This window comes from Salminus brasiliensis, chromosome 18 (genome assembly GCF_030463535.1).
Source record: "Salminus brasiliensis chromosome 18, fSalBra1.hap2, whole genome shotgun sequence".
In the NCBI taxonomy this organism is placed as follows: Eukaryota; Metazoa; Chordata; class Actinopteri; order Characiformes; family Bryconidae; genus Salminus; species Salminus brasiliensis.
The window spans coordinates 13547870-13572377 of NC_132895.1; the positions used below are offsets into that span (position 1 = coordinate 13547870).

Consider the following 24508-nt stretch of genomic DNA (forward strand, 5'->3'; position numbering starts at 1 on the left):
TGTAGTCTGACATAATGAACTTCAGCATGAGCATGAGCAATCTAATACATTTTTTTAATATACATTTTTAATAGGAGCTGGAACGGCCCAGTTCCTTTCACACAGCCTTTGGTAAAGCAATGGAATAGATTCAATATGCCTAGCATGGCCGATTTGTCTTTGCCTCCACTGCTGAGGAGACAGTTAGTTTATACTGACTGTATATATTTTCTGACCCATTCAGTGGCCAAAGCCTCATCTGGCGAATTCCTCCTTCGCAGCGATGGAAGAAAACATCCCATCTGTGTTGGGTCAGGCTGACTTTAATGAGGCTGGCTGACACCTCTGTGGATTTTACAAATTAAAAAGCAAGGCCTGAAACTCTTTACAGGCTCTCCAGGAGCTAAGCACAGCAGAGAGTCAGTGTAGCTGCTACAAAGCCCACAACAGCTGCTGCATATAATTCCAACAGTTCAACCTTTAGGAAGAACTTCAACTAAACAAACTCAAAACGTATCTGAAGGAGCTCGCATTTTTCTGACTCAGTCGTATCTGCTGATCCCTTCCTTCTTTTCAGAGCACTGGTTCAGAGGCTCTGGAGTCTGACCAGACTCTGCAGATACCAATTAGACTGCATAAGACTGAGAACTACGAGTGAATTCCTGATTGTTCCTGAATTATTTTTTATCCTGTTTACAGCATGTAGTTGATGCAGCCTGGGGAAAAATGCCAGTGAGTAAAGCTAACTGTACACTAGAAGACTTTTAAAAGATTAAAGTCTGAGGCTCTCTCACATCTAAACACAATTAGTCATTACTCATAGTTTTTACACACAGACTATGATTTGGCAGGGTCACTATTTGCAAGACTGCAGCTACATTCCTTTTGAGATTATTTCACTTTATTTTAATATAATTATTGCTATGTTTAGGTATATTAATATATTTTTTCTGTATTATTTTAATTATTTGTTTAGGTGTCTCACCTACCAGTCAGATATGCTCCTGTAGCCGCTTTACTGCTTCCTGTTGGGTGCAGGAGATCATTTTCCTACTGATTATTCAAAAGTCCACATCACAGTTTTCATGAGCCAAGACTAAAAACTTGTGGTAATAGTAAACATGGTTCATTTTAACTAATTAACTAATTTTTAATTGAGTAGGTCCCCCTTGTGTCACCACAACAGATCTGACTATTTGAGGCATGGACTCCACAAGACCTCTGAAGGTGTCCTGTGGTATCCGACGACAAGACCATTGCAGCAGATCATTTAAGTCCTGTAAGTTGTGAGGTGGGGCCTCCATGGAAAACATGAATGAGCCTTAGATACACATGAAGTCTGTCATTGGCTCATTTATTGTACTTTCTTGGAAGATGTTTGGTAGATACCAACCACTGCATTTCAACAAAATCCCCACAAGGTCTGCTTGATGACTTGGAGATATTGTGGCCTAGTCGTAGCCATCACAGTTTGGCTCTTTTCAAAGTGGCTCAGAATCTTATGCTTGCTCATTTTTCCTGCTTAACACATCACCTTTAAGAACTGACTGATCACTTGCTGCCCCCTCCCCCCTTGACAGCTACCACTGTAGATGAAGATAATTAGTGTTTTTCACTTCACCTGTCAGTGGTAATAATGTTATGGCTGATCTTTGTATAATATCTTTTGGAAATACAATACTCTTTATTTCATCAAATGATAATATTTTTTATGGATTTGACTTTTTTCCAAATGTGCACACCTACGTTGTCAGGGAAAAGAGGGATATAGGAATAGTTTGACCAAATGTAAAAACAAATTCCACTTAGCTCAGATGTAATTAATCAGCAGATATGTTTGGTGTCCAAATTTTGCTCCTTTAGTTTAGTAATAAGGCTAACGTTGCTAACATGCACTAGTAGTCAATAGTCACATAAATACAGATACATTCCATAAATACTTTTTTACATTTACAACACCGGGGTGTTGTCTTTTTCAACAAAAATCAATATCTGAACACTTAACTATTACAGCTTTTTAACTATGCTACAACACAGCGTACACTAAATCTGACAAAGTGGGAGAAATAGCACTGAAAATATACTACAGGAAAAGCACTGTTGCTAACTAGAGACAATATCTGAACAGAAGTATCTTTAGAAGCAGAAGCTCTGATTTGGACATTAATGATTTTTTTGGAAATGGGAGAAATGAGCTAGGCAAGAGAAGTTGAACTGAGTCTGAGAGAAGCTTACTGTTGCAGAGGCCTCAAATAAGAGAGTGAATATGAACTGCTCACTCGCGAAATAGTCTCCTGCCGAACCCATTTCTCCCCGTGCAACCAGAACGAACTCAGCAGGGCGGCTCGGCTTGTTTACAGTACACTAAAGTGAAATAAATGCAGCCTGAGCCTGAGCCTGCATTACAGTGGCTGTCCTGCAGAGGATGAAGCACAGGATTGAGAGTAAGGTCCATGTCACTGAACACACAGATGTGATGTGAGTGAGAGCGGTCAGGACCCCAGCCACTGTAACGTAAAAATCACTAGACCAAGAAATGGCACTGTGTATCTGTACATGTATAAGCCTTTAAGGGGACAGACATCCAGCCCTGGAAAGAGTGTGCCATGTGTGCCATGATACTGAGTAAATAAATGAATTGTCATTCGTTTTGAATGGATACCATTATGCTTTATAAATGGGTCTTAGCTTGGGCACACTTTGAAAAAGGGTCCTTCAGTAAAAGCAATGCTTCTATACAGAACTATGGCATCTCAAAGAACCACTTGGATGCTTAAATAATGTAGCTTTTAGCCTGGTAAAAAGGTCCTTCACATTGAAAAAACAGTCTATGTAGCACCAAAAAAAGATCAAAGAACACCTTATTAGTACCACACCGATCTGCCTTTAATATTGACTAGACCCCCTTGTGCTGCCACAACATATCTGACTGTGGTATCTGGTACCAAGACGTTAGCAGCAGATCCTTTAGGTCCTGTAAGTTGTGAGGTGGGGCCTCCATGGATCATATCAATAAGCCATAGGTGCCCACGACCCTTCAGTTTGTCCTTGCTTGGACCAAAAACAAGGTATAAACAAAATAAATGTACCCTTAAAAATACAACATGGTCCATAAGGTCTAATTAGTGTGTACTTCCAGCATACATTACATTTAATTTCCCGGGAGAAATTAGCATATTTATACATTTTCATAAGCTAAAAGGCCCGGAATCAGATATAGTGTTGTGGGGGCAATGCAATGTAAAAAACAACAACAGAAGAACAACTGCAACATAACATGGTACAACTGCTGTATGTTCCCCAACTAAGCAGCACAGTTTTCCCTGGAGTACAGGGCAGATTTTTAGGTTGGTTAAACCATTAGGCCTCCCAAATAATACTGTTTTTTTTGCTAATACTCCCAAGACCCTCAAAATAATTCTGCTTGTTTCTTACGACTTTCGGGGAAAGACGGGTGAAAACCAGACATGTAGAGGCTTGACGCTCAGACTGCAGCCCAACTCTTACAAAATAACGGTGCCAAAAATGGTGCTTTTGAGGGATGTCACAATAAAACCAATATATATAACTGGACAAAACTCAATCCATTCATTAATTGTATAGTCCTTGTATACAAAAGGACATAATTAATTGTTAGTCCTTGTATACATAAGTATACATAACATACTCTGAAATCTGCCATAGTGCAGAACCTCTTTTGGTTCCTTTAATAAATCCTAAATGCATGTTTTTTTTTATCCTTTGAACTTCAGGTTTAGTATTAAATTGTTAATCCTAACACAGAAACTCTCCTGACTTATTTGGCAACTGTTTTGTTTAGCATATCTTGTGCAGTCCCACAGAGCTTGATTTTAGGGCCTAAAACTAATGTTAATCATGACAGTAATGTAGTTATTAGTGCAAGCCAGTGCAAGCTTACATACAGACTCTAACGGGTGAGAGTGTAGCCAAATAAAAAAAAATTAATTACATACCTGAGTTGCCATGTCATTTCACAAGTTAATAATAAAGCTAACTCCATATAATCCTGCCAGTGACGTGAATGCTGCACACATGCATATACTACAAGCAGCATTGCTTCAGCATGTTTGGAACAGATTGCCAATTATTCAACTTTCTCATTCATCTGCATAGATCTACATGGATGAAGCAGACTTAAGGAGATGGCAGCATGACAGCTAACCTCCAGCAAAATCACCCAGTTGGTTGACCATGGAGAGAAAACAGCACAGCCGGGATTTGATCATAGTTATAGAACATACCTTTGCTTCATGTGAAGTGTTTTGTACAGGGTTCGTCTGGACGAATGAAGGCATTTGCCAACAAAGCCTTTCCCTGGCAAGACGCAGGTAGAAATTGAGTGACCACATACCATTACAAAGAAAATAAGACAGGCAGCTTTGTTGCAGGAAATAGAAAACATCAGCAAGGACAGAAACAGTATTTTCACAGTACTAACACAATAGTAATACAAAAGCTCTTTGATTTGTTGTCAGTGTAATGCATAGAATAGAATACTGCTGTTACTGTTGCTAATTTTGTTGTGGATGTTATCATGATATGCAACAGAAAGATTCCTTAACCCCCTAAAAAGGTTCATACAGTAGCTTATTAACTATTTAATGATCATAGTGCAGTGTGTGGCGAACACACTTTTAAGGCGCATTATAAAGGGGGACTCACTAAATTCTCACTAAAAACTCAGTTGTTTCCTAAAGCCTGAGTTGACAGATACATAAATATTTCGATCAGCTTGCCAGCTCAAATCAGATCAAGATCAGTCAATGTTAAATTTGGTGTAATGTTTTTGGTGTAATGTCTTTTTTACTGTCAGAACAGAACCTTGTATCTCCAACTCTGTAACCTTACTGGAGAAGTAAAAACCCTCCTTAGTTTCCAATGGAGGTCAATGTAAAACCTTTTTTCCCCAAGGACGCTAAGTTAGGAACATTTCTGTTGATCCATTCATTATGATGTATGAGGAATCATTATTTGAACAGTGTGAATGAAGCAGTGATGGGTAAAGTACACAAATTTTTCAGTTAAAATACAAATATGCTTATTTCAAAAAATCTAAAGTAGCCATAAGATATTATAGATATGTTTTGAAGACATATACCTTCATGATTATTAACCAGAGGAGAGAAAAATCTCTTTGATCTCCTCAATATCAACAATGAGATAAATACCTCTGTAATCTCACATATGTCCCCTTTGGTGTTTCTGTGCAGAGCTAGTCTTTCAAGTCTCTTTCTGTGCTCAGATTTGCCAAAATAATAACACTGCTACATTTCAGTTTTGATGCTTTGAGTTACTGTTTCCTTTGGGCCATTTTATTCTCCTTAATAGCTTAACATCTAATAAATCTGTTGTTTGGAAAAAACAGCTTGTTTTAACCAAACTGAATTTTGGACACATTTGGTAAAAAAACAAGTCTGAACAGGTGAAGGTAAAAGAGGAAGTGGATGAGCAACAACATGATGAAAGTATATAAACAGAAGAATCATGAATGAGCTGTTAATAAACCTGAAGATACAAATAGAGGACAGACTATTCTGGAGAAACACTGCTCTTATGATTTTGTTCTATGCAAAATGATTTCTGTTGAAGAAATAAAAGGTGTAAAGCTGATTGGACAGTTGTTTGTGTTCATTGATCCAAATGTATTTAATTATGGTTACAAAACCTTAGTTATTAACTTCTGAAGGATTTTGCCTCTTTTTCATTGCTTTACTGAGTAATTCATGTTAATTGTACAGGAAAAATGATGGAGTCTTAAAACAGATTAAATCCTGACAAGAAGTAGATCTCATGTCTCATTTTTGTCTAATTCGTTTTCTCCTAATCAATATTGGAAGAAACATCTGTGATAAAGTTGATCTCCAAATAAAACATCAGTGAGATCACAAATAAGTCTCCTGAGACTTCCAAGATCAGCCTTTTCCTCTGGGTACAGTTATTATTGAAACAATATTGGAATTTGGAAGTGCAAAATCTGTTACATGTGGTCTCTGGCTTCAGATTAATGACACATTTATGCCAAAAGGTAGAAAAAATCTAATATTTATGTCTAATATTTAAGTTTAATATGTAACGACATGAAAATACTAAAATAAAAAAAATAAATTGAATACTTCAAAAATAAATAGCATTTTACATGTACTTCATTACTGTCCACCACCAGCATTTTCCCTTTCCCCTGTATCTTAACACAGTGTATTCTAAATGTATTCTGAATGTATTACTTTTTTTTGTGTATTGTAATGGAATACATTACTGAATACATTTAGGACAGTGTATTCAGTGTACAGTCGTCACTAATTTTACCAAGAATGTCTGGTACACTCAAAGTTAAAGAGTACAATGCCTTGTGATGACAGTAGAACATTTTGATGCTATGCCGAACCATTTTTAAAGGTTCATAGAACAGCCTATGAGGTTTTCCACCAATGTGGCAATAAAAGGCTTTTATATTAAAGCCAATGCCAGAGTTGTCATAGTTCCATACAGAACCATTGGTATTACCATGGGCACTGTATAGGTGGAAAGTTAGGACGATTCTAAAGGCCTGCGACTAATAGGGCCCTTAAAAGTGTATTAATTGAGTGTTTTTGGCAAAATTGAGTGTTTTACAGCTGTCAGGCCCAGTATAACATATTTTCAGGGGGCCCAAAATCCGTGGCAGAACCATTAAAGAACAGTGTAATAATATACATGTCCGGTAATGTTTTCTTGAGAAACGAATATGTGAGGTACTGTATGTAGTTCTCAGAGTGAGGAACTGAAGAGAGAGAGATTTCTTGTTTCAGAAGGTGCCAAGACAATTATGTAGACATGCATATTATAGGTTTCATCTTAAGGTTCACCAGTGTCCTCATTGCTTCAGTTGATGCCCCTGATTCATATTCAGAAATGTAATTGAGCCTATGTAATGCCTTTCCCACCCTCTCTGTCACCGCAGGACACAAGCTGCTGATACGCTGAAGTCTCTGTGGTATGACTGCGATCTCTCTCAAGATTCACTTTGAATAATGAAGACACAGATCATTGCACACTTACTGATTTTCATATAATTGTTTCTCCCCCGTGCCCAATGAATGCGTTATGTAGATCACACAATCTGCACAACAAAGTCTGCCTTATTTGAACAAGCCAAACTTTAGCTGTGTTTGTAAAAGTGGGCAGGACGTTAGAGGTTGACTAAGTGAATCCCTCTGGCCTGAGAAAAGCAAGGACCTATGCTCTGAATCTTAATGACACAGCGCTGATCATACTGAATTTAAGTTGGTATCAAAGGCTTATTTCTAATGCAGGTGCTTCTCTGCAGCGAGGGTAATTATCCCCATTATTCAAATGACGCAAAGGCGGTCGAGCAGCCCTTTCATATTTCATGGCCTTTTTGTTTTCCAGCCGTCTGTAGCCCAAGTGCACGGCTCTCCCAACACCACACAAAGGCCTGATTCTGTTTTCCTTCTCCCACTGCTCTTTTTTTTCCAAAGCGGCCCTAAGGCCTGTGTTTTGCAAACAGATTCACAGCTATCAGCATCCCTGCTGATTAATTAGGACTGCGTTTGTCACAGCAAGTCAGCTTCAGAGTTCCTACATTGACTTCACATTAAATCAGCTCTGCTTACAAAATCTCCCTTTGTTCCTTATGTCCCGCGTTGCAGCTCCCGTTATAGATGAATGGGAGATCTTTGGATATGGCACCTGTGGACCAACAAACAGGAATTTTGACTTGGAATCTTCCTGCAGTGGACTCTCAGGCCCAACTACATCCCATGCTCTCCACAGTAATTCTGCAGAAGTAATCAATGTTGACTAGAGTATCAGGCAAGCTCAGCGTTCATGTATGTCAATAGACCTTTCCATGTTCTAGTTGATTGGCTTCCATTATGGAAACTCAGACAAGATCAAGGAGCCTCATACATACCATTAGAACATCTAATCTTCCAAACTGGGAGGGTGGCTGAAAGCCAATCTCCATGTTAATTATCAAAGCTGGAACACATTGGAGTGCAGGTGACTTGCGCAGTGACCAGCTTCATGGTCAGCTCTGGCTGAAATGACGCACGTGTCACAGCTGCCTTGGCGCTGATCACATCCATCAGCCTTGGCTAAGCGTTTCAAACCACTACAAAATGAATTCCTTAAGAAAAAAGCGAAATAAATAAATTAGAAACCAAAGTGCCGGAAGAAATGTGGAAATGGGCAAGTGATGTAATCATTTTGGAAAGGCAAGTTTGGCTGAAGAGGAATTCAAATTCAAAATCAGAAGCATATCAATATGATCCATCCAACCACTCTGACTTCATGCTCTTACACACAGGCATCACTTACACAACTCTGCAAGAAAAGGAAGCAGGGCTCAGACATTGTAACACAGTGCCCCCTGTTGACCATTTATACCATTTATTTTATTTGCTTATGTTTTATAGTTTTGTTATAATATGGCTCAATGTATTTGTAATGGCAGCTATGTTCAGGTGCCTCAGAAAAGCTGACCCAGGACACAGATGATTTTTTTTTCTGGTTCATTTTTACATGTATGGCCCTTTTCCACCATAATTGCAAAGACATGCCTAGGTCAGGCCTGTATCTCATCCCAGGATGGCAGAATGACATCATTCCTACCTAAAGCAGGCCTGATAGTCACTACCATGTTACACTGAGTGTTTTCAATGATACCTCTGTTGCAAAGTGACAGGTCATGACCTCTCAATGGACACAAGTCAAGGGCACAGTGAATGAGAGCAGGAGTGTAAAAACAGCTTTCAGACTGTCCGGATAGTGTATTGGAACTCAAATAAACACAGTAATGATGACACAAACATAACATTTTCTTGCTTTTGAATGGCCAGTGGTTCTGTCTGGTCTTAGGTAATAAAAGTTTGCATGGGTAGGTTTTTGGAGAACATCTAACAGTATCTATGTGAGCTTCTGCTTATCACATATAATTCATAATCTGGCGTAGTTTCTATTGTTTTGCTAAAAATCTGAATCCCAGATTTAATATGATAAATGATGTGATAAAAGCTCACCTTTTATCTGTGTGACATGAAAACTTTAGATCTGTGCTCAAGCAAGCTCACAGATCATATCAACCAAAACAACAGTAACAGCAATAACAGATATGGATATTAATAAGTTAATTAGGCGAGATCTATTGTTTCACTTTCACAGCTTATAATACAATACCCATTCACATGAAGGCCACCTCTGTTAATTTCTCATGAGCCAATACTAAAATGGATTATGTAAAAAGCTGCAAACAGCCTTTCAAATGATTTTAGATGTAATTGTTCAACTGGTTATTAGGCTGCTGGCTTGTGGAGCCATTGTGTATATTAGCCCTATTAATGCTTAAAGAAAATATTTAATGGCCTTTAAGTACCTTGAATGTGTTGTGGCTGAAATGACTGAAGCGTTTGAGATAGGGAAAGAAACCACAGTGGAGCCCACAGCCTACAGGGCACCAAGCAAGAAGATATCACTCGAAAGTAAGAGAAGGGCGTCGTTGTTATGAATCCTGAAGCTTTAATAAGGTGAAAAGTTAAAGTAACAAAACAGACTTCCTCTATTTTTATGCAGCAGCGCTGTTTTGCTGCCATTAATCAAAGCTGCGTGTATGAATTCATCTGCTCCACTGATGTCATTGTTCGCGAGAGGTGCCATGAAAAGGCAGGCCGGTGCGTGCACTTAAGCTACACGGATTGATGTTTTCACACCTCTGCCACACTAAAGGGGGCTCAGTTTCGGTGCCCCAACGACCCTCGTGTGAGTCCTCCAGCCTCCCTCTGAGCCCCTCAAAGGCCCTGAAGATGGCATGGACCATCAAAAGGAGCCTCGTTTCTATAAGTAGTCTTGTCTGCTCGCAGAGGGACCAAAACATCATTGCTCACTCTCTGAGAGCACAGCTACCACGGAGCTCCTCTCTCCCGCTCTGCTCCTTTCTCTCTATTGGATATCATGATCTCCGCCGCGATGAGGCTGATCTTCGGGATGCTGGTGGTGCTCCTGGTGCCCCAGGTCCGCTCAGACAGGAGTCTTCAGGGGCAGTCCCGCTCCTCCTACCCGACCTATATGATGCAGCTGTACCGCAGCGCGCTGTCCGAGGGCCGCAAGTCGGGCAGCTCTCCGGACAGCAGCCGCGGCAACGAGGCTCTACACCACGCCGACTCAGTGCTCAGCCTACTGGCCAAGAGTGAGTATCCTACCGTTCAGCACGGCTTACTTTCAGCAGGGGGTCATATTTCAGTCTAGGGGTTTAATACGTGGTTTCTTAATTTTTGGTTAATTTATTAGTCTTGTAATATACGTTTATTATAATATGGAATATAATGTAAAACTCTGATTGGTAATTATTATATATATTTTTATGGTGTATATATATTTATATATGTATACATTGGCTATTTTTATATTTTTTTTTAATTATGCTAGCATTTATTAATCTGCTTGTTTTTATTTTATGAATTAGCCGTTTTTTAATTTTAGGGATTTTTTAAATATATTTTAGGAAATTAGTTTGTTTGAGTTTCAGGTCAGGAAAAAAACACGACACATTAATTTGATAGTGTAGCAGAATAGCTGTCTTCTCTTTGCCAGTCATTTATTATAGTCAGGCTGTGTGTATTAGCTTAGCCTCAAGACGTCTGCTTTCAAAGCAGCGTGTTTACGCAGGAATACACAATCTGACAATATAGACCTCCAGCTTTATTAAGTGCTTGACTGCCAATGTGTGAAAGCTGTCTTTTGGCTCGTTAGGCGCCGATCATTCATTATGCAATTAAATATTTCGCACGTCTGAGGCTGCATTACGAAATACGCCAATGGTGCATGTTCTGATCCGTCTATCTCTCCGTTTTGTGTTTTTTTAGGTTGCCACCAGGAAGGTAACAAGTGGGCCATCACTTTTGACATGTCCTCCATCTCAGCGACTGACAACGTCCAGCGGTCAGAGCTTCGCATCCGCCTCCCGGAGTTCTCTGCCTCCGATACCACAGTGGTGGACATCTACCATTCCCCGAAAGGCCACTGTGGTCAGATCCACTGCACTGAGGAGCGCCTTTACCTGGGCCAGCTCAGAGCCTCAGCGAGCAAGTCTTCTCCACACTCCTCCTGGAAAGTTCTCAACATGACCATCCTGCTGAAGTACTGGCTGCACCAGGGTGGGCCGCTGCTGTCCCAGGAGTCAGACCAGGACGTCCCAAGCGGAGAGGCAAGCCAGGAGAAAGTCCAGCATTCCACTGCCAACAGCGTCATGATGGTGATCTACTCCAAGCAGTCACAGAAGAAAGCATCCACCCTCATCCAAACAGCTGAGCACTCCAAGTACGTGACCTTGGAACGGGCCACCAGTTCACCAGGTCATGGGTTCGGGGCTCGGCGCCACAAGAGGAACCACAGGGTTCATAAGAAAGTGCGAGAGGCAGCAGGACCCGGTGTACACATCAGCGCTCCGCAAGTCGAGGGTGAGAAGAAGCCTCTGTGCAGAAAGGTGGACATGTGGGTGGACTTTGACCAGATCGGCTGGAGCGATTGGATCATCTACCCCAAGCGATACAATGCCTACCGCTGTGAGGGCAGCTGCCCAACACCAGTGGATGAGTCATTGACCCCAACAAACCATGCATACATGCAGGTAAGGTTGCCTCCATATTTATTCTAATTATTAATTTACTGTTATTACTGTCATGTATGAGGTATTGTTTCCAAATGAGATGTTAACCTTGCTTTATCTTTTTTTTTCTTCTACAGAGTCTTCTGAAGCTGCACCACTCTGATCGGGTCCCGTGTCCGTCCTGCGTGCCTACGCGCCTGGCTCCTCTCTCCATGCTCTACTTTGAGAACGGAAAGATGGTAATGAGGAATCATGAAGGCATGGTGGCAGAGGCATGCGGCTGCCAATGATCTCCCAACACTGATCCGGCTCAAACGTCAGCACTTAGGGACATCTCTACGCACATCTGCCCCACTACGCCAGAGACCTCAGCACTACTTGAACAAAGAGATTTCAGACTGTTGGATACAGATGAAGATCATGTACTAAAAGTATTTTTGCAACCTGTTAATTTATTAAATATAGCCCTTTTATACACTGATTATACTTGAATTAGTGCATTACTTGCAGAGCTTCTCATGTCAAGGGTGCTTCTACTTGAAATCAGTTGGCAGCTATATTCCCCTTCCCCTTTTAATGTTAATAAAATGTATAATGTGTGTATATAGAAAAGTGTAAACTGACAAATGTAATTAAATATTTTATGCATATCTCATATTCTGACTATTATTTACCACTTGTCTTTCACATGGTGCTAATCCTTATTGAATAGGCCACATCAGTCAAGACAACAGAATTCTCAGATGTTTTTTTTAATTGCTCATTTGCAGCATTTTTCCATATGCTTCAATGTTTTGTAAGGAACAACAGGACCGAATATTCCTTTTCAATTGAAGAGAACCACACTGCATCAATAAAATAAAAAAAGGCATTTTACATTCGGTTGAATGACACTTTAGGTGAAAACACTTTCCAAAATAATCACAAATTGTTAGATTTTGTCCTTACAAAAGGTAACACTGCCAAGAGGAAAAGTAAGTAATGTGGTCAAAATGTTCTTTGTCATCTTATGCTAAATCTTTCAGACTCTGTAAGAAGGTTCTGGGTGGTATGTGCCTCCAGCACATGATACAAAAAAATATATATGGTAAATCCAAACAAACCACTGGTCTCCCCCCAGTGGTCACTTAGCAAATTACGCCAGCTGTATCAAATACCTCATATGTTGAGAAGAACCACAAGTTACACAGGACCGCCTGCAAAGGGCTAGTGGCACTTTTAGGCACAGCAGTGGGAGCTGATGTTCAGACTCCGGGATAATGGCTTGTGCGTGTCTGGAACGACAGCATCAAAAGGGGGGAAAAAAAACAAACAAAAAAAAAAAACAACAGCAGATAATGTAAGTGTAGTTGACAAGGATGGACTAATCATCTGATTCACTTATCCTTTTAGGACACAGTCGTCGTCACAGTAATATTTGCATTAGCAGTCAACTCCCTTGGGTATAGGACCTTCCTCAAGGCTAGATGTCCATTTCAAACTGGGCATCCTCCCCTGGATAGAACAAAAACCCAGTAAGACAGTATTCACACACAATGCAATAAAAGGTCAGCTGAACAGTTTAGCTGCTGCCTGCATACTTTCTTGCTCACATGGTCAGGCAAACTATTGTCAAGAGACAATGTCATATTGCTGTGACAGGAACCACTTGTAAGCATTTTGGTTTTAGATGGGCGTTCTTGTCAAATCAACAGAACCGAGAGAATTTGTTAGTACCTGACCTAATTATCGCTTCTTTAGATGCAAAAACTGCTCTAATATATTATATAATAATATATAATTCCAATAGTATTTTGGAACAGAGGTCTCTTGAAATAAAGCTTGGTCTGTGCCTTTTTAATTTTGCATTTATAATTTGTTTTACATATATAAAAGTCTGAGAAGTACTTGTTCATTTTGCACAAAGAAAATCCAGAAAGCAATGGATCCCTGCTGAATGAACTACTACTAGAATTTCGATATAAAATTCAAAGAAGTGATTATTGGTTTCAATCAGGGCTGTCCTGGTTATTATAGTTAGTATGATTTTTTTTTAATAATGATTACTAGTTTTTCTGCCTCCCTGATCAAATCAGACTCTTAATAATGCATATCAGCTCATGCACACCCAATCTGTTTGTGTGTGTGTATAAATAATACATCCACACAGTTTAGAGACGTTGCGTTGTTAATAAATGCTGAAGTAAAATCACTATTTTTAGTATCAAGAAAATTAGTTATAATGTGTTTAATATCTCATAACAATAGACTCATCTCACTGACCATTCAGCTCCCAGCTCCTTTGTAACACTGCAATCAAGTGTGTGTAGTGGTACTCTGAACTGATGCTTGTCAACTACTGATGTGAAATAACTGTTTTATAGTGAGATGAATGCACTAGGATTGGGTTTTCTGTAGCGTGTTTGCGTTAGCCTTCACTCGTTTCTGAACGTGCTCTTCAGTGGTGGTTTAAAAACAAGGAAATTCCTACAGTTGTCCCGCTGGTAAAACAGAGCGATACAGTGATAGTTTTACAGAGTTTCAGATATTATGGTCCGTTTTATGTTCCACTGTAAAATACCTCCACACTGCAGACTCTAAACCCTTATTTACTCTCTGAGAATGTCTGCACTGCCGCCAGCTGAACAATAACCTCCGCTAACAGCACCATAAACATAACACTAATGATTTGTCCATATATTCTTAGGCGAGGAATTAAAATATTAAAAATCAGGTGCAACACTTCAGACACAGTTCTGTCCATATTTGATGTGAATTCAAGAAAGATCAAAACAGTCAAAGCATGTGGCACATGGTGTGACTATATCATACCTGAAGCCTTATCCACAGGAGGACTGACGTTGTTGTTGAGGGTCTCTGGGGCCCGGGCCTTGCCGTTATTTACTGTAGCTGTCGGAGGGCTTGTCACCCCTGGAATGTCAGGGAGGCAGCAGGGGGGTGTGCGAGCCAATGGGGAGCTGCGACAGTCCAGCAGGAATTTTCGGTCGTAGATGATTCGGGTGCCTACAGAGGTAAGTCACAAGGCATTAATGACACTGATCTGTTTCCTTTGCAGTAGCTGAAGCTGTTTTTACATGATCGTATACAGGTTGGCCTATACCCAGAGCCCACTAGAAGGGAGGGTTGCACAACATGGAAGTCAGCTGGTGAATGTAGGGTGTGTCATTCTGGTCATGTTTTGCTGTGACAAGTGCTTCTCTACATGTCCCAACAGCTTACCCTGATGGCCTGTTATGGTACATTAAGGTACAGTGTAAATACATTTTGATGCACAATTTGTTAAATAAAATGGAGAAAGTGAAACAAACAAAATGGAACAAGTGAAAAGCAAGGGCAGGAGGCTGCATTGGATAGTAGAATACGCTATCAGTGTGGCTGTTATCAGCCACTTGTGCTCAGTTTCAGCATTCCCACACACACACATACCTTTGAACTACATTCCCTCAGGTTGTACTGTAAAGACCCCGGTCAGCCAGGGTGAATGGTACAAACTAAAATTTGCTTTTTAAAACAAAAAAAATTACACTGTACAAAAACTGTGTTTTGCACTATATCCATGTTATGGTAATGCCATAGCAGTAGTCACTTTAATACAGGTGAGCATTCCACCCCTACACAGCCACCAACAACAAGCTGACATCCAAAGCCAAACATCTAGCACGCTCCTTCTCGCTCTCTCTCTCACACACCTCTGTAAGCAGAACAAACACAGATAGGATAGTAATTCAACTGCAAATTCACCATCACAGGGCACTACAGAAATTAAACCGGACCAGACTATAAAACACAATCACATACAGAGATTACACCACACTAAATGATCCAATGATTACAATTCGCAGACCACTGCCAGGCTGTTGCATCATTTTACTAAAGGCCTCCTAAAGTACTGGGAGTTCTTGTACTACAGCTGTTTATGGTGTTACAAGATACAATTACAGAACATTCATCTTCTAAAACGGTGAGCTGGACAAACACGGCCTTAAACGTTTATTCACGTGGGTGTGAAACTGTCAAACATACCTAACAAAAATAACAGAAGGCTCTCCGCAGAAAGAAGAAGTGAGTAGCTGTAAATGTGAGGAACTCTTTAAGAAGTCACATGTCAGCAACAGTCATTGTTCATACTACTCTAGACAGAGGACATATGTTTTACAAAACATCTGGTCATGAGACTGTAGTTTTAACGTTTACTAAAAAGGCGAGCATCAGAGGACAGTCTCATACTGGCAAGAGATAATAGACAAAGACATCTGTGTAGTGCATCTATCTTTTCTGCGTGCTATTTCTGTGGGCTGCCGCCACTGGGCACTGTGGTGATTAGGACTGGCACACTGCAGTGCACTGTAAACACACAGCAACAATGATTACATTAGAAATTCTGTATAGATATTTACAGATCTCCTAGTGGTGAGGTTGTGCAGCTACAAGCAAAGAGCTCAGGAAGCTGTAAACACACGGACATCATCCATACATATAGTGAGGCAAAAAGACAAAGAGATGATATGAAAAGGCAAATATCGCACTGTCACACAAAAATCTTGTATCTCCAAAATGGTAACTTTACAGGAGGAGGAGGATGTTTTTGGAAGTCAAAGAAGAAAGATTTTATCTTTTTGGAGAAATACTATCGGCCAAATCATGGTGGAATGTGGACACAATGTAAATATCAGTGGCCAGATTTACATTATGTCAAAATGAGAAACGTATATGGCGAGCTTGGTGACAGATCATCTTTGGGCTATACTTAAACACTGACATGCTGTATTAATGCTTTACTGCTCTAGCATTATACTTAATAGAGAATTATTATTAATATTATTATTAATATAGTAATCTAACACCTGTGACGTGTTGGTGTCTTTGTCACCAAGAGGTATGTGTTTCATTTTAGAATTATATGCATTATAAAAGATACAACACACACATACTATTTGTTCTTCCTGAAAATGTTCTTGATGTCTGATTAACGTTACCGTTTAGCACTGTGCAAGATTGTCTGTGGTCATCATTTAGAGGACAGATAACAGTCGATCGAAATGAGCCATGTCAGGGTTACTAAGGTATTCTTTAGACAGTAACTAGAAAGCATTGGTCACTCAAGACCATTAATGCAAACAGAAATGTTATGATATTTCATTTGATCATTAGAGGTCAGCACTAAACAGACAAAGCAGCAGTAATCTTGGTCTACCCACACAAAGCCAATAAAGAAGAAAAAGCCACAGTAGCAGCAGGAGGGTCCATTCCTCTACAGAAAACCAATCAGCTCCAAATCACGACCAGCTTTACCTCCGGGGGTCGTGCTGAACAGGGTCCCTCCGGGTGTAGTAGAGTAGTCATGAGGCATATGGGCCGCGTCGTTGATTGTCACCCGTCTGGTGGCCGGGATAGCCCGACTGGTGGTCTTCTGGCTGCTTATGGACATTCTGCGGTCTTTTGGGGGGGGGTTTCACAACCTTAACAAGCTGCTGCTGAACTGTGCGTCTGCACCCTGAACCAAAAGAAAACAACAGGGTTCAACAGGCTAGCCGTGCTGCTAAGTCGCTGTGGGAAACATGCCTAGAAAGGCAGCATGTTAGCAATAGCACACTTAGCTAGCAAGCTGGTTTCCTTACTAGTTGTTTACCTTCTCCTGTTTGGGCAACCGATGACTACATACAAAAATAAATAGTGCTAAATATTTCAGAGTTTACCACACTTTCTCCACACATTCACACTCGCAAACTAGCTAAAATGCTAGACTGCTCCTCCAGCACGTTTCTCTCACACACATTCACACACTCTCACACCACACACTCAACAACATCAGCCGAACAGCGCTATTTAAAAAGCACACAGCGAAGCTCTGTCGCCGCCACTGGCGGGACACGGAATTGCAAGGGCACGATGGGATATGTAGTTGTTTTTTTTTTTGCCGTGCATTGGCGTTTCTGATCAGTTGGGGGCTCTAAGCGACATCCTACATGGGGGCTCACCCATGACAGTCATACTATGTATGCTTTTATAAGCAATAAGTCTTAATAACCATCAGGAAGAATGACACAAATGCAGTGGCGTAGGTGTCCTTCAAACATGGGGCAGGTTGGGTTGGCTGCTCTGCTCTGCTCTAGTGCGCATGGGGGTCAATGAGGGTAAGCAGTAGTTGTTTAAAACACGTGAAAATGAACATTCTCTCCCAGCCCCTTGTTGTTTGGGAGCCCTAAGTGACCACTGCTCACAACCCAGCTCACATGTTTAGTGGTTGGTGTGGCGCAACAGATAACACCACTAGCTGTCAGTGAGCTACCACACCACGTAGAAGACTGGGGTTCGATTCCCTGTCTGGGTGACTATGCTGCGCCTTGGGCAAGACTCCTAACACTACATTGGCCAACCTCTGTAATACGTGTGACCTTGTAAGTCGCTCTGGATAAGAGCGTCAGCTAAATGCCATAAATGTAAATGTAAATGTTTATGTGTTTGAAACAACACACTAATTGTCCAAATGTTTGTGGACACCCCTTCTAATGAATGCATATGGCTACTTTAAGTCACTCCCATTACGAACACAGCTGTGCAAATGCACACACACACACAAACAGTCTGTCTAGTCCACATAGAGAAGGACTGCCAATAGAATAGGGTGCTCCGGAGCAGATAAGTAAGAACCTATTGACACCATGCCTAATGCTAAGTGTGGGCTAGAGGGGTATAAAGCCCCCAGCATTGAGCTGTGGAGAAGCAGAACTTTATTCTCTGGATTGATAATTGGTGCTCCATCCAATTTGTTTGGGATCCGATACGTTAGAGAAGTGGGAATGTGGTGGGGTGATGATGATCCAACATCCTGACCTCACTGACGCTCTGGTCATAGACAGCAATCAAATCCTCACAGCAAGCAGTAGAGGCAGTTACTCCAACTAAAGCAGAATAAACTCTTTGTAATCCAAAAGAAACAATGAATGAGCAGGCGTCCCAATACTTTTGTCCATATAGTATATTTCCCTCCATCTCCTCAGGGTTCAGCAGGTTTGAAATGCTGTTGTTTTTAATGTGGTTGTAAATCTTATCTGAGCTCACATCATATACTATCTTTCTCTCCCTCTCTTCCTCTCTTTCTCTCGTTCACACACACACACACATGCAGAGTTCCAGACTACTTGAAATATGTCACATCTTTCTTTATTAATTTCTGTAAATGGTCTGAGCTGGTGTGCAGGGTAAATGATCTATACATATCTTCATGTCAGAATGAATCTGATTCAAAGGCTTGTATACATATTCATGTTTGTTTTTCTTCTCTCCATAACAATAAAAAAAAGAAAAGAAAACAAGTCCAAATAGCTACAAAGCCTCTACATTCCCCACGACATGGGCATGTTCCTATAACTTGAGTCTAGCTAATATGCTTAAAGTACATCCATAACAACTCTAATAAGGGTGCATAGCATTCTAATTCATATATATATATCTTTATTTTTTGTCATATATTTATACATATATTTCTTTATTAAAAACATCTTTTCTGTGCATGTGTGCAGTTGCATTCCTTAGTACAGAGTAATATGATATTGCGTTAATATTGTCATTTATCCATTCTAAAGGAGTATAGGTGGACTCTAGATTTTTGCAACAGTAACATTTTACATAAACTTGCTGTAATACATCAGAGGTGTAATGTCCTCCCATATTGCGTGCCCTTTTTTCTTTCTTTTGTTTTTAAAATGGACACAGCCACTTCCTTGTGCTCACCCTCCCCCGAAACCCCGCTCTCAGCCTCCTGAAGCGTCTATGGACTTCCCTCTAATGTGACAGGGCGACGGTCCTGGACCAGCTCAAGCATTAGATGAGTCCACCTATGCAAGTCCAACCAACCATCACCCATCCACCCTCATTTCATTCTGCAGTAACTGCTGCCCCCTGCCCACACCCCAACAACGGCTCTCCAATGACAATACTCATGTTCTTGTAGATGGACATACTGTAGGGGTTTATCTTGAATGGGTGGCGGAACGTGGAAGAAAAGTCATTGGTTAACACAAACCTGAGTGAACTGTAGAGAGTAACTAAGGTTACAGTCAGTGGAGGTGAGGAAAGGGTGTGTAGAAACATACAGGGAACGCAGTCGTCACTCATTCACCCAAAATAAAGGCCTAATTCGACTTTGTGAACAAGAAAATACAATCATTGCCATCCCGTTATCCGTATTCTTGCTGATTCAGTTCTTTTGCTTGAAGACATTCATCCATCCATTCGTCCACACATTCACTTATTCATTCACACTGTATTTGTGTTTAAAACATGTTCTCTACAAATGCATGAGTGAATATGTATGCATCTGTGCTACATTTGGAACGCTGAGTTTCAGCCTTCGAGTCATGATAAACTAAGCTTCATGGATTACTCAGCCAACAAAGCTCTCCCTCCAGCTCGCAGCTTTAAGACATCGGTATGCAGAGTCCGTTCAACGAACTTGAGTCGGTATGAAAGTCACCTGCTTGCATACTGTGTGACTTCTTTTTTTTTTAATTCATGCATGTATTAATATCACTTGGATTGTAGAAGTCTTAGAAATGCTACTCAAATGTTGGGTAAATACACCAAATACTAAACATACACACATACACATACACACGCACACACACATACACCCAACTGTTACTATGTTTGATATTATTGCTTTGGTAGTTGAAGCTTAAATAGTTTGGGCTCTCCTCAAAAGTCATTATGCATTAAATCAATGGATTAATGGAATGACGACAGTGTGTGTATGTGATGTATGCATGATGTAAATGAATGTCTGCATCTGTAGATGAACACAAATATGTGTGTGGGTGTGTGTGGGACATATAAAGCCGAAGCAGGACAGACAGTCGTGAGTTCACAGTTCAGGGGTCAATTTCAAGGTGGACTATCACAGTGCTGCCTGTATAGATTGATCTGTCTATATGCTTTACTGTACATGTACATGGATGTTGAAACTTCAACGTTAGAACACTAAAAGGTTTAATACGTCGTCTGCCTGCACGTCTTCTGCACGTCATGTTGGCAGTAACTTGAGGCGCGCTCCCGAAGCCTGCGCGCCTCTGCTACAAGCTTGCGTTCGCCAGTGAGGGTCGAAACGATAATGCCCAGGAAATGAAGGATGTGGCCGGGCCCCGGGGCAGCGGGCCCGCAGAGGAGTGCGAGGAGCCGTATGAAAGCAGCGTGCGGTGCTACATCAGTCCACTGAAGTTCAGCGAACCAGACACTGAGCAACGGATATGGAAGGCTTAACAAGAGGGGTGGTTTGAGGGGAAGGAGACACAGAGAGAGAAATACACAGTATGAGAGAGACAGATATATAGATACAGAGGAGAGAAAGCATTAGAGAACATGAGAGAGACAAATAGATCATAATATAAACAAATACAGAAAAGGAGAGAGTGAGCACAATACAGAGCACGAGAGAGAGAGAGGGATACAGAGATCAATGCAAAACATACAGGAGAGAGAGAGAGAGAGAGAGAGAGAAAGAGAGAGAAAGAAAAAGAGGGGAGAGAGTGAGCAATACAGAGAGTAAAGGAGAGAAAGAGACAGAGAGAGAGTGATCAAAACAACGCATTCCGGAGGGAGAGAGAGAGAGCAATACAGAGCATGAGACAAGAGAGTGAGAGATAGAGAGAGAGAAAGAGGGGAGAGAGTGATCAGTACAAAGCATTCAGGAGGGAAAGAGAGAGAAAGTGATAGAGAGAGAGAAAGAGGGGAGAGAGTGATCAATACAAAGCACTCAGGAGGGAAAGAGAGAGAGAGTGAGCAATACAAAATATACAGGAGGAAGGGAGAGAGAGAAAGACAGAGATACAGAGCATAAGAGAGGCCCATAGCGATTAAAAAAGAGCGACCAATACAGAGCATACAACCGACAGACAGAAAGACCAAGACCAAGAGTGACCAATACAGAGGAGGAAAGAAGGGGGGGGGGGAGGAGGGAATGAGAGAGAGAGAGAGAGAGAGAGAGAGAGTGAGAAACAAGAGAAAGGTTTAGAGTCAAAGAGAGGAGAGTGAGCAGAGAGAGAAACAAAAAGGGAGGCTGAGTGAGAGAGGGTGGTATGAGTGAGAGGTAAGTACAGATGAGATAAGAAGGAGATACAAATACAAAGCATGAGAGTGAGAGGAAGACTGAGAGGAAGAGTGAGAGAGAGTCAGAGCTTGAGATGCAAAGAGATACAGAGAGAGACACAGACAGAGAAAGAGGGAGAAGGCGAGAGAAGGCGGTGAAGGGTGACATTGGGGTGTTGCGATAGAACATACAGACCGACACACAGCAACACAACCTCTGCCTGAAGAACCGCATTTCTTACTATACATTCCCTCAACTTCGGGGTGAGGGGGGTTGGGGGCTCTTTAGATTCTTACCAGGTAGTACGTAAACAAAAGCATGGCGGACCGCACCAAAGGAACACACAAACAAACCTCACGAAGGGGAAACGGAAAGAGCCTAGAACAAAAAACACACACGCACACACAGACACTCACGAGCAGGAGAGCACGGCGGGCTTATTCTCATTCACACACTGAACAGCTCTCAACGTGGCGGGAGAGGAACGCTCAGCGCCAAAGCCAGAAGCGAGTTACACATGCTTTAGATAAACGGACACACGCACACACACACACACGCACACACAAGGAAACACGTCCACAGAGCATATAAGAGTGCATATAATCACATATAGTAACAGGATAAAGGGCCCGCAGGGATGAAGCAGTGGTGGGCTCAGCATAGGCTACGCTGCTTTGTGTCTGTTGAGAAAAAAAAAAACAGAAACGACAGAAAGAAACGGAACTGTTGCTTTTTTTTGTTTGTTTTGTTTTGTTAGTTTTTTGGCTGTGTTGTTTCCGAGACGTCTCTCTTTTTTCCCGTGGGACACTTTCCCTCCTTGCATTTCGGAATGAAGGTCCGTTAAGTTCTGTGCAACGGTCCTGCGACAGTCCTTCACCATGTACTGTTTCAGTTTATAGATAATGACAGCTCAAAGGTCATAGGTCATGCACCAGCAATCAATCATGCGTTTACAGTTGACAGGAAGCACTTTTTGTTGTTTTTTTTTTTGTTTGTTTGTTTTTTTTTCTTCATATTTTGTACAAAAAAGATCATGCCCTAATGCTAGTCGTATGTTGTTTGTTGTTTTTTTTGTCCCTCGTTGTTGTTAAAAATGATACAAAACTACAGGTAGATCTCCTCCTCTTCTCAAGCGCTGCTCCGCGGCCTTTTCTGATGCTGTTGTTTTTTTTATTATTATTATTTTGACGGGTGGTTGAAGGTGGGATGTGTTGTCGTTCTTTTTCATTTGGTGGTTTTCCTCCCATCGTCTTTACTTTCGCACGCCCCTCGTCTCGTTCTGTCTCCCGAGTGCGCCTGGGTGAAGGATGGTTTGGCAGTGGATGTCCGACCCTGGAGGACAGCAGAGGAAGAGTTGCCGTAAGTAGCTGCACTTCATCTGACACCAACTGCACTTCATCACTCTGACTTCAACTAACCTGCCTAGATTGGTGGGCTCTGATACAGAAACATGGCTAAGATGGGCTGTCCTCTGCCTCTGATTTTACTTTGTGCTAATCTACTGTCTTACTAGTTAAGAGCCGTGACAGTCCCGTCCTGCTCTGTCTGCCCCATACCTTCAGGACAGTATTAGTTTCAGTGCTTTACTCTCCGCAGACTGGTGCGCTTCACAGCCTGTGCTCCCCTCTTCACATCCACACCCAGCTGGAGCAAGGAAGGAGGGAGGGAGGACAGGGAGGGGAGGGTGAGACGGCCTCAGAAACACTGACATAATCCCACTAATGAAACTAATGAGGTTATAACTAGGGATGGGAGAAAAAGAATTGACACAACAAAAGCATTATGATAATTAGGGTGAGAAAATAGTATTGATAAAAGCCCAAGGAGGCACAAAAATCAATGATCTGTTTTGCATCTATTAATTTTTTACCACATGTTAAACAGGTGTCATAAAATGGTAAATTTGGTGGTGTGATGATCACATTTTTATTGTTCTATGAAATAATGATATGAATAAACAGTGTTTAGGGATCATATGACAAATGAACTTGCATTACATACATGCTGCATTAAAGGAGTAATATGCAATAATTGTCCTTTCTTGCTCCTGGGCTCCCCCTACAGTACCCCTACAGAGTAATGCTCGCATTTGAGCCATCACTAAAGGACATGCTTCAATGCATTTCGGCACAAGTTGAGAGATGAGTGTAAAAGAAGCATGTGCACTGAGGTGGTAGAGTAATGTTACAGGATTTAACATCAATATGTCTCAAAAATAGATTATGCAGTGATATGCAGTTCTCACAAGCGTAGTCCTGTCCAATGCTGAGACCGGAGGACCAATGACATATATGCTATTCTCCATTTTATATTTCATATTAATTTTTCATATCCCAACGCTCTACCCAGGAGCAGAGAAGCTTAAGGGCCTTGCTCAAGGTCCCAAAATCAGTAGCATAGCACGCAAAACACTGAACCTCTACAGTTCCTAAAAGGCAAAAGGTGTCTACATTACAAGTGGTCTTCTAAATGGAGTTGTGAAACTCTCCGTTCTTGCATTTACACATTTATAAGAAGTATCTTCACTAGTCCTTGTTTACCTGATCTGTAGCTCGTGGCATCATTAAATATCAGCAAAGCTGGATCCACATAGCTATTAGATCAGGGTAAATCAGGGAAAGCTAATATCCCAAAATGAAAAACACATCAGTTACTATTTGCCACTTTGTGGAAAGGAAAGATATTATATCTGCTTGTTTTATTTCGTTTTTTATTTCTTTGATTTTTTCCTCAGAATTTCCTCAATATTCCTGATTTGCTAATGTGTATAGTTCTGTTGTGAATACATGTTTCGTTTTGTAAAATTGCATAATATTCAGTGT

General features: G+C 41.1%; 3 protein-coding genes across 8 annotated transcripts in view; 1 reads left to right on the forward strand and 2 right to left on the reverse strand.

Moving 5' to 3' along the window:
• Positions 1 to 9963: 9963 nt before the first annotated feature.
• On the forward strand, positions 9964 to 11893 carry ndr1 (nodal-related 1). The gene is made up of 3 exons (XM_072662498.1): positions 9964 to 10183; positions 10860 to 11623; positions 11740 to 11893. The coding sequence occupies exons 1-3, from the start codon at positions 9964 to 9966 to the stop codon at positions 11890 to 11892; spliced, it is 1137 nt and encodes a 378-aa protein (XP_072518599.1). The 3' UTR covers position 11893.
• Positions 11894 to 12338: 445 nt separating this feature from the next.
• Positions 12339 to 17417, reverse strand: eif4ebp1 (eukaryotic translation initiation factor 4E binding protein 1). Of its 2 annotated transcripts, none has more exons than XM_072662392.1 (4): positions 17221 to 17417; positions 16895 to 17096; positions 14414 to 14605; positions 12339 to 13096 (listed from the first exon to the last, which is right to left on the reverse strand). In XM_072662392.1, exons 2-4 carry the CDS (start codon positions 17028 to 17030, stop codon positions 13065 to 13067), a joined length of 360 nt encoding a protein of 119 aa, XP_072518493.1. In that variant the 5' UTR covers positions 17031 to 17096; positions 17221 to 17417; the 3' UTR covers positions 12339 to 13064. The 2 variants fall into 2 exon arrangements, with proteins under 2 accessions (XP_072518493.1, XP_072518492.1); XM_072662391.1 differs by having other exon boundaries at positions 17232 to 17416.
• A 1333-nt stretch (positions 17418 to 18750) lies between these two features.
• ank1b (ankyrin 1, erythrocytic b) overlaps positions 18751 to 24508 on the reverse strand; it is a 103566-nt gene continuing 97808 nt past the window's right edge. For 4 of the 5 annotated variants that reach the window (XM_072661918.1, XM_072661921.1, XM_072661920.1 and 1 more), the window contains one exon: positions 18751 to 23018. In XM_072661918.1, coding sequence (XP_072518019.1) covers positions 22911 to 23018 — 108 coding nt within the window. In that variant the 3' untranslated portion in view covers positions 18751 to 22910. Of the gene's footprint in view, positions 23019 to 23242; positions 23331 to 24508 lie in introns of all 5 variants that reach the window. The other variant, XM_072661919.1, reaches the window with a different exon arrangement.

Bases quoted from the DNA above. Each gene is read 5' to 3' on its own strand.
- eif4ebp1 (XM_072662392.1), bottom strand. From the start codon at position 17,030: ATGTCCATAAGCAGCCAGAAGACCACCAGTCGGGCTATCCCGGCCACC. The intron at 14,606-16,894 runs GTAAAGCTGGTC...TTACCTCTGTAG, and splicing joins GTTCAGCACGACCCCCGGAG to GCACCCGAATCATCTACGAC. The intron at 13,097-14,413 runs GTATGATATAGT...TGTTCTATCCAG, and splicing joins TCCTGTGGATAAGGCTTCAG to GGGAGGATGCCCAGTTTGAA.
- ndr1 (XM_072662498.1), top strand. From the start codon at position 9,964: ATGAGGCTGATCTTCGGGATGCTGGTGGTGCTCCTGGTGCCCCAGGTC. The intron at 10,184-10,859 runs GTGAGTATCCTA...GTGTTTTTTTAG, and splicing joins GCTCAGCCTACTGGCCAAGA to GTTGCCACCAGGAAGGTAAC. The intron at 11,624-11,739 runs GTAAGGTTGCCT...TTTCTTCTACAG, and splicing joins CAAACCATGCATACATGCAG to AGTCTTCTGAAGCTGCACCA.